Source organism: Neolamprologus brichardi, chromosome 14, assembly GCF_056152115.1.
Source record: "Neolamprologus brichardi isolate AB-2024 chromosome 14, ASM5615211v1, whole genome shotgun sequence".
Taxonomy (NCBI): Eukaryota; Metazoa; Chordata; class Actinopteri; order Cichliformes; family Cichlidae; genus Neolamprologus; species Neolamprologus brichardi.
Genome location: NC_142117.1, coordinates 10,079,029 through 10,088,986, shown reverse-complemented (window position 1 = coordinate 10,088,986; position 9,958 = coordinate 10,079,029). Strand labels below are relative to the sequence as shown.

Below are 9,958 nucleotides of genomic sequence, written 5' to 3'. Positions count from 1 at the left end.
TTTTTTGTTTTTGAGACAGTTTTAAAGGAGGTTAGAAAAATCTTTAGGCTTTATTGAGTTAACTTCTATTAGAATTCAATCTTCACACCTTTCGAGATCGACCTGTGATTGAATCACGATGTAACCGTATACAGTAATGGCATTTTAACCTGATAAAGCATTTTTCAGACTGTGCATTACGTATGCTTTTTAAAACTGGACAAAAGTAGAGAAGGACCATGCTGTGTCAGAATGCAGCATGGTTGTATATTTGCACGCGAGCCTACTTTGAACTACTTTAAAATAAGAAAATAGCTTATTAAGTGCAGTGACCAGTGTTTGCCAACAGATGGCAACACTTATTTATTTCTTGACATTTAAAAATCCACTTTCATTAAGCAACATAAGGACTCTGTCATGCATAGTATCCCCACATGAAAACTGCTACAGCCATCATGATGAGAGCGTTGGCGTCCACGGCGTTCTTCCACACTGGGTCCTCACTGATGTCGGGCATCTGCACCGGTTCCTCAGGTTCTTCTTCGTCATTGGTCGGGGAGGAACTGCCACCCTGGCCAAAGAACCGTTTGATAAGTTGGCAGATCCCAGGCTGCTCTTCCTCTTCAGCCACTGAAAGGGAGAAATAGTTTGTAAGCTGCTTTAGTGAGTGTTTGTTCTGCTTTTCTCCATCACTGCGATTTCACTTTGTTTCTTACCTGCATCGCTTTTATTCTCTCTCATCCTCCTGCTGGCCTCTCTCCTGGCCCTCCTCCCTTTTTCCTCTTGCTCCCAGTCCAGATCTTTTCTCTCCTCTTTGGAATGACGAAGGCTGAACACCAGACGATGAAGCTGGAAGGCATGTTTTTGTCAGAAGCATTTGATAAATAAGGCCTTATTTTGGCCCTCAGTGAATCAGTGCTGTGTAAATCACTTACATGCTGGTCATCTATTGGCTCGCTGCAGCAGCTGACCAGCAACACAAGCGCTGAGGTACAGAAGAAGAGGATAATGGCAAAGTGGAGGTAATGGATCCCACACACCAGGTAAGGGCAGCTGGAGGGGAAAATACAGCTGCCGGTACCAAACCAGAACTCGAGCAACATCCGACACAAACCCATCAGCAGACCACAAATCAGGCCCCAGAAGGCACCCTGCACGTGGAGGAAGATGAGTGTTATGTCATATAACTGTGACTACACCTGGTGTTTCATCGCTGTAATGTTGGCAGACGATGTCTCACCGTTTCATTGACCCTCTTAACAAACACAGCCAGGAGGAAGACGGCGGCGATAGGGGGAGCCAGATAGCTGGAGACGGACTGGATGTAATCAAACAGCTGACCGCTCTGTGCCGCCTGCACCACCGGGATCCAGCAGATACTGACAGCTACAATACACAGAACCCAGACTCTAAAGACCAGAGGAAATATGAGAGTTTGGTAAATCAGTAAATATCAGTTCAGTTTTATAAACCTCTGCTGTTTATATTACTTTCCTAGGAAAGGAAATGAAGAACTTCTTGTATGACATCTTCAGCAAAGTGTAATTCTTTAAAACTCTACTGCTTGTTATTTAACAAAAGTTTCTGACGTGTATTATTACAGTGTTAGATGTTCATATTAAACATGGCCATAGTTTCAAATAATAAGGTCAGTGTGTGTGCAACAAGTTCTTTTTGGTTATTTCTCTACTCCTGGTTCATTTTGACGAGCAAAGTAAGAGCAGATATTCTTAAAACGATCATCTCAGGGACGCTGCTCTGGCTCCAAACCTTCAATTTACGAAGGGCTGCCAATTAGTAGCAAGTTAGCCTACACGGAGATAGTGGACGAACAGAAGGGCCGTCCAGTATAAGATAAATATGATTATTATTATTATGAACTGTGGCTAATGCAGGGTTACTCAAGCAGAGTCCAAGAAAAAGGACCTCTTTTTGGTTATGCTGGTTTTCTGTAACATTGAGTGTTACAGAAAGCATGCTGCACTGTACCTGCCTACGACGATGAGCTCACGCTCAGTGGCCTGTGGTCTGATACGGGTCCAGATGTCCATGGTGAACAAAGTGCTGCTGCTGTTAAAGATGGAGGCCAAAGAGGACATGAGAGCAGCCAGCATGACAGCCAGCATCAGACCGCGCAAACCTGGACAAAAGTGTGACAGGAAGCAGAGCAGGGGTCATGTAAGGCAAAATAACCTTTTTTTTTTCTCTTTTTTTTTTAAATGTAGCCAATAATTGTGTCCTTACCATCCGGCATTATTGATATCACCAGTTTAGGATAAGCTATATTGGAGCAGCCCACCTCAGTCCCACAAATGTTCTTGCAGAGTTCAGGGACCACACAGCCAACCTCATCTATAAAAACACACACACACAACGTTCAGACACATCACCCGCCTACAGCAAGTCAAGCTTACAAGCGAGAGTTCAAAAAGCTTAATGGAATTATGGTCTCGGATTTGAGATGAGTCACTTTTGACGATTCGGTCTCAAAAGAGCCAGGCAGGTTCATAAGGATGCAGTGTGCACCTGCCACTACTAGTGTAGCCCACAGACCTGGGTAGAGAATCCTGCTGATCATGCCGGGGAACACCATGAGGAACATGGGCAGCAGTTTGAGGTAGCCGCACATGATGCAGCCGGCCTTTACGTCCGTGATGCTGCGAGCTGCGAGGCACCGCTGTACAATCACCTGGAGAAAGACACAGACACAGACTAATGATATGTGCCTAAAGGTTCAGACATTTGCTTTAAAGTAGCAACTATTAATGCAGTAATTCTGCATCTTATGGGCCTTATTAGTGTAACACAGCATGTGAGGATGCTTTACTGGGGGGCAAATGAAATACTGGTTTGCTAATGTGTTTTTCTTTCATTCTTCACCAGCTAGACTATTTTTCTGTATTGCTGCACTCAGTTGGTTCCTCCTCCTCCTCCTTGAGGACAAGCGCCCTTGTACCAGGTTATCAGCTTGACTTCAGTGTATCATAAAGACAGTTACAGCAGTGTATGTGCGCTGCAGCTGGCTCCACAGTGTAGCGATTTACACATTCGACTAACAAGCGAAAGATTCTGGATGGAGACATGAATCCCTCTGGGGTAATGCCAGGAAGGGAATAAGACTGTGAATAAAAGAGCTGCCCAAAGTAGGTTCTTCTGTGAGCTGCAGTAAGCCTCTCTGAGTCAGCGGTACTGTGCGCTGACTGCATAAACAGAAAAGTTGAGAGAAAGGCTACAAAGTTTGTCTTCAACTATTGATTTTTAAGAACTAAATTACTAATACTGGTAAAGCGTGCCATTTAAAAGTTGTAACTCTGACAACATATGTTGCTGTATTTCCTTTTATGGTAGTTGAAGCTGTTAGAAACTGGCTGAACTCCCTGGCTAATACCAGCTCCCCAAACCAAAGTGCTTCCACTGATATAAAAGTCACCTGATCTGTACACCAGTACCAGATTCCCCCTATTGGAATCCCAATCAGCACCCCGGGCCAGGGCAGGTCCCCTGCAGCTGGGTCTCTCAGCAGGTTGAAGGCGTCCGCTCTGGGGGTGTAGCAGTGGGGGGAGATGTTGTAGCGGTGGGGTTCCAGGGAGGTGAAATTAAGCGGCGTGGCGGAGCTGTATTTATTAAGCAGAGCGCTGTAGCCCCCGACTTTAGCAAATGCTAGAGGTGAGAAGGAAAAAGCGTGAGGATATTTTGTGCTAGGACCCCTCCCTCTAAGGCTGATTATGCTTAAAACACACTCAATTTCCCAAAATCTCAAACAGGACTCTTGCTTGTGCGTGTAAGCGTGTTGTGTTTTTACTGCTCAATAGTCCAGAACTCTCTTGTGTCAAACTGATATCCTAACTGAAGACATGAGTCAGCTGCTGAAGCAGCACTAACTGCTCAGAGGATTAGTTAATATTCTACACCAGTACTAGACTGTGATTTCAAGACGTTTTTGTAAAGAATGGTTGTAGAGTCAGCGAAAGGTGTGGTGGTGTTGCATGTCTGCACTGTCAGCACACTGTACACCTCTACTGTAATCAAGTCAATGATTGCAGACCCTGATTAACATCTTTCCTGTTGTTGTGAAACTGCTGGGGACCCAGATGGGACCCGCGTGTTGTGTCGTGCTGCAAAGATTGGACTCACAGAAGCCGGTGAGGACAAAGGCCCCAGCAATGATGACAAAAGTCTGAACTGTGTCGGTGTACATCAGCGCAGCCAGCCCACCTGGTAAGACACACAAACACACTGAACTACATACACTGATATGGAAAAAATCTCTGCAATATTTTGTCAACGTAAAGTTGTCAAGAAATCAGAATATAGGACCCTGATATTATTTTTTTAGTCTAATGGGGCGATTCCGCAAAAGACCTTTCATTAAACCCTCTCTGCCCTGTGGTTGCACTCATCTTTTAAACTCTGTAAGCCAGAGCTTTTCCTACAAACTACAAGTTCCCAAGGTCTCCCTGGTGACATCACTATAGCAACTTAATAGTTATATGGTTTCACATGTATAAAGTTAGTGGGGTAGACCTTAAATAAATAACTATTTGGAAGTTTGCTAACTTGTAAAGAAATGAATGGTCTCTAATTTTTATGGTAGTTTCATTTTAATGGAGAGAGACAGAATATCAAAAATTAAATAAATGTTAAAAATTGATTTGCATGTTTTTGAGTGGGAAAAAAATATTTGTCTTGTCTTGGTAGCCGGGGATCGGTCCGCCAGGGCCTCCGCTCCTGGCCCCCGCCCAACTCACATTGCACCCGACCCCTACAGTGCCTCCTGCAGGTGGTGGGCCTGCAGGAAGATGGGCCCGTGTCCATTTTTCGGGCTGTGCCCGGCCGGGCCCCAGACGCTCACCCTCGGGCACCCTCCCTGGGCTCCAGGTAACCCTGTTCCCTCGATGGTCTTTTCCATTGACTGTAGAAAACATGGACGACGCGTCAGCTCCCCAAAAATGAAGCCAAAACGTCTCTATCGCCCCTGGTGTCTGGCTGCAGTATAGGTCATAAACCCCGCCTCCTCCGTGTTAGCGGATGGGACTGGGGTCAGACTAAAATAATTTAATTCTCCTCAGATAAATTTTTTCCAAAGATTCTTTCTTTTGTTATCAATAGTTCTCATCACGCTGATTTATGTCCAAGGGGTCTCCTTTCCCATAAGTTTGATTCTAACTCCTACCGCGGTGATGTTAAATTGGGGTGAAACGTCATCATAGCAGCTTTGACTGGCAGCTGCAGTCACGGAGAAACTTGCGTATCTCTGTTCGCGAATAGCAGATAGAGCGTAGGCTCTGAGAGGACGCCCAGCGTTTACGCTACGAAAACACGACCGAGTGTTTTAACCTGACAGCCTGAGGTGTTCTTCAGTAAACTGGACTACCCGACAGAAGGACCCGAGGCCCCGCTGCACTTTTTCGGCAAGTTAAACGTGTTTGTAAGCTAATCCGTAACTACCGTCCTTAGCTAGCTCCTCAGACCTAGCTAGCTAAAATGAGCACTCGGCTGTCAGGGTTCGTTTAGCTGTGCAGGTGAATGAATTTACTAAACAAATCAAGAGAAACGCCCCGGGCTGCTCAGTCACTAATTACTGTTACTGTACTTTTATTACAAGTATTATACTGTAAAAGCAACAGGCTGCACCCTGCTTCAGCTCCTGTGCAGAGCTGAATATTAAATATGTGCAAACAACAGCATGTTTTCAGTCTCTTGCCACATCTGTAAAGACAATAACAATTTTTTTTAAAGCTTGTACTTCAGTAACTCCTCATTAATCAGGAACTATGGATTAAAGTACTGTAGTGTACTGTAATACTGAAAAAAATGTAAGAGAAGAACTTCAGATCCTGAGTGTGTGAGGACAGAAGAATCAGCTTTATTTCAATTTTGAGGGATCAATATGGACTCTAATATTAAATGAAAAGAACAAATTAGACTACACTACTGAAACCTCATGCTGCTGTTTTTAAAGTTTCCATGTTAACAGGCTGTAGAGGGCTCTGAAGATTTAAACAGTTTTAGATCCATGACACTCACAGTAGTATTTACCTTAATTAAACGAGTTGTCAGTCGCGGTAAACCAGCAAAAAAACTCGAGCAGCCGGGCTACGTAAAAAGTGTAGGGGGGTCACGTCCAGCGGGTTTGTGGGCGGGAGCGTTACACAGTCGCTCCACCTTAAGTCACTACTGCGCAGACTCTGGCTCCAAATTTGCAAGATGGCAGCCTCCACAAGCGGGGTATTTTGGCTTCATTCTTGCACAATGGTAGGAGGCAGTGTCGCGTCGTCCATCTTTTATACAGTCAATGGTCTTTTCATAGGGGTCTTCTGAATCGCTTATTGTCTGGTCTCTCACCCAGGACCAATTTGCCATGGGAGACCCTACCAGGGGGCAAAAGCCCCTAGACAACATAACCCCTGGGATCCCTGGGACACACAAACCCCTCCACCACGATAAGGTAGCGATTCGCGGTTTTCGTCCTGGTCGTGGAACACTGGACCAGCTCTTTATCCTCTCAAGGATACTCGAGTGCGCATAGGAGTTTGCCCAACCAGTCTACATGTGTTGTGTGTACTTGGAGAAAGCATTCGACAGTGTCCCTCGGGGGGTCCTGTGCGGGGTCCTGTGGGGGGTGCTCCGGGAGTATGGGGTATCTGGCCTATTGCTACGGGCCATTCAGTCCTTATATGACCGTTGCAAGAGCTTGGTCCGCATTGCCGGCAATAAGTCAGACTCGTTTCTGGTGGGTGATGGGCTCCGCCAGGGCTGCCCTTTGTCACCGATTCTGCTCAAACGGTCAGAAACAGACTCCATGAGGGTAGCATGAGGGTCCAACAACCACAGGTGGGGGTTGTGCTTAGAACCCAACATCGTGCAAGTCGTTTGGCATTTGCCAGAGAACACCAAGATTGGTAACTTCACCACTGGTGCCCTGTGCTCTTCAAAGATGAAAGCAGGTTCACACTGAGCACATGTGACAGAGTCTGGAGATGCCATGGAAAACATTCTGCTGCCTGCAACATCTTCCAGCATGACCAGACCAAAACAAAAGGCTATACAAACCTCTACAGTGAAATCCTAAGCACCTAAATCTAAATGTAAGAAAAAAATAGAATTTTTCCCCATTACAGTGTTGATCCACCTCCTTTCTCGTGATCTATCCCTGACATTCTTTTACAACTCTTTGGTCTTGTCTGTCTTTGGTCTAGCCTGTCCATATGGTGATGGACAGCCAAATCTGTAGAAGCCATAATTCTGGCTGGGTTGTAGGGGATCAGATACTTATTTCCTGTACTGTATAGACCAGGGGTGGGGAACTCCAGGCCTCAAGGCAGGTGTCCTGCACTTTTTGGATATCACCCTGGGTCAACACACCTGAATCAAATGATTAGTTCATTACCAGGCCTCTGGAGAATTTCAAGACTTGTTGAGGAACTAATTTAGCCATTTAAATCAGCTGTGTTGGATCAAGGACGCATCTAAAACCTGCAGGACACCAGCCCTTGAGGCCTGGAGTTCCCCCACCCCTGGTATAGATCCTACCATACCTGTAACAGTGTACAAAGCTGTTATTAACAGAAGGGCGATGACAGCCACGTAGATATTCCATCCTAACGCCTGCTGGATAAACACTGCTCCTGAAAACATATCCACCTGGAGAGAGACAGAGATTGAATGAAGAGAGAAACACACACAATAGGGACAGTTTTTTTTTTAAAACACGTGTGCACTAATGGGATCACTTACTGAGATCTTAGTCAAAATGTACAGTAACAGTGAGATAACTGACAGGTAGAGGCTGATTCTGGTCCCACCAAACCTCTTCTTCAGGTACTGAGGCATTGTGATCACCTGCCACAGCACAACATCTCATCACACTAGTGAATGGCTACACTTTGCTGAAATACAGCACAGGCTGAACTTCTTACCCCGGCTGTGAGGTAGACAGGTACAAACAGCCAGCCGAGCAGCAGCACGATAAACAGAGCCTGGGGTACATAAAAACGAACAACACACAAAAACATGCGACATATTTAGACCTTCTTCCATTCACTTGTTGTCATTTACAGTGTGTTTAATGTAGGCAAATAAGGTGACTGTTACACTCCACTCAAACCCTCCAACGGCGATGCCGCCAGCCGCCCCGGTGCCTGCCAAACCAACAAAGTGACCACTGCCGATGTTGCTGGCAAACAGAGATGCACCAACCTGCAAAAACCACACGAGATACCAATCTAGCAAAATTAGAGGAGTTTTTAATAGATAACTGATCATTCAATTAATTAAACTGGCATTTCAAAGGCTTAAAATCACAAAAATTATTGAATATTTGGTCATTTTTGCTACGAAGGTGTTGAGAAGGAGAGAGAAAGAATTTGAGATCTGGCACTACATAAAAAACAAAAACTAATTAATGCAATCAAATGAATTTTGATGCCCAGGACTTCTGCTTCAGGCTCTGTACATACATTTGATGCATTACTCGACTCTTCCTCTGCACAAAATGGACTGGTTACTCCAGTCAGAGGCACTATCACAGGAAAAGGCGAAAGAGATCTATGAAGCACGCAGAAAACGTAACAGTAAAACGCAACACTGACACTGCAAGTAAGACAAGAGAAGTCAAAGGAGCTTGCAAAGAAAAGCGTCTGGACTTCTTAAAGTTGCTTGAAGACGTTTCACCTCTCATCCGAGAAGTTTCTTCAGTTCTAAGGTCAAATGGTGGGGAGGACAAGACTCAGCTGTCCATCTGCATCTTAAGGATAAAGGACACTCTTTCGAGGATGCCAATGTTCACATTTTGGACAGAGAGGACAGATGGTTTGAAAGAGGAGTGAAAGAAGCCATCTATGTCCACTGTGAGCGACCATCTTTGAACAGAGGCGGTGGTTTACGACACCAACTGTCTGCCATCTATAATCCAGTTTTGAGTTCCCTCCCCAGATGCCTTAACACCCACTCACATCCTGGGCCTTCTGACCTCAGGAATTCGCATAATAAGGTGGGGCCAGGTTTCACAAAGAAGTCACCCGAAACCCTGGCTGATTGGGACCCCCACCCGCTTTCACACCTTGGCTCAGGCGATTAGAGGATCATCAGGGGGTCCTTTTGTCCCTCTGCGGGGGGATATTCCCACTAGGTTTAAATCTAGGACTCCCCACCATTCTCGGATGAGAGGTGAAATGTCTTCAAGCAACTTAAAGAAGTCCAGACGCTTTTCTTTGCAAGCTCCTTTGACTTCTCTTGTCTTGCAGTGTCAGTGTTGCGTTTTACTGTTACGTTTTCCAATCCAATAACTATAGTATCGTTTTTATGCATTGGCTATTTATACACCGCCTTTGGATAAACCGCGAAGTATAGCACAACTGTTTTAAAATTACTTCAAACTTTGGTATTTCTGTGCAGCGCCTATTACTGGCTGATGAATACAGTGAAGATATTAAGCCAATAACAGTTTAAAGTGTACATTTATTATATAGACTGAAGATATTAAGCCAATAACAGTTTAAAGTGTACATTTATTGTGTATCTACTGAACTCACCGGCCACCAGGTCATGGTACGACCGGCCAAGAAATATCCCCCAACTGTCCCACGATTGGTCCGAAACATGGACTGGAACATGGAAAAGTGCGTAAACATCAAAGATGATCAGAATAATCAGGAATTCTCTAAGGCACACTTACCCAGACGCCAACACTTATCACCACTATGAAATATCCAACAATGATGGAGATGTCTGCTGGATTGCTGATGGTCACCTTGTCTGCCATTGCTCCACTTGTACCTAAAAACACTCTAAAACGTGACTTGATATGATTCCTTAGAGGTAACCTGCTTTGGGTTTACCTGCAACTTTTCTTCAAGTAAAGCTTTTTTTAAAAAAAATCTTGTTATCTACAAAAAAAATACACCTACATTTCTGCATCAACTTCACTACAAAGATGAGCAGCAGTTAGGCAGCAAAGTTGGGGCGACTGGTCTAAGTG

The 9,958-nt window shown here is 44.9% G+C and overlaps 1 protein-coding gene across 1 annotated transcript; it reads right to left on the bottom strand.

Annotated features, from left to right (window-relative positions):
• Positions 1-108: 108 nt before the first annotated feature.
• slc5a2 (solute carrier family 5 member 2) lies at positions 109-9,742 on the bottom strand. Its single transcript, XM_006801125.2, has 15 exons — positions 9,656-9,742; positions 9,513-9,584; positions 8,074-8,178; positions 7,899-7,958; positions 7,717-7,821; positions 7,518-7,623; positions 4,114-4,194; positions 3,410-3,639; positions 2,533-2,668; positions 2,224-2,331; positions 1,969-2,119; positions 1,220-1,388; positions 915-1,130; positions 696-828; positions 109-609 (listed from the first exon to the last, which is right to left on the bottom strand). Exons 1-15 carry the CDS (start codon positions 9,740-9,742, stop codon positions 395-397), a joined length of 1,974 nt encoding a protein of 657 aa, XP_006801188.2. The 3' UTR covers positions 109-394.
• Between the last annotated feature and the right edge of the window lie 216 nt (positions 9,743-9,958).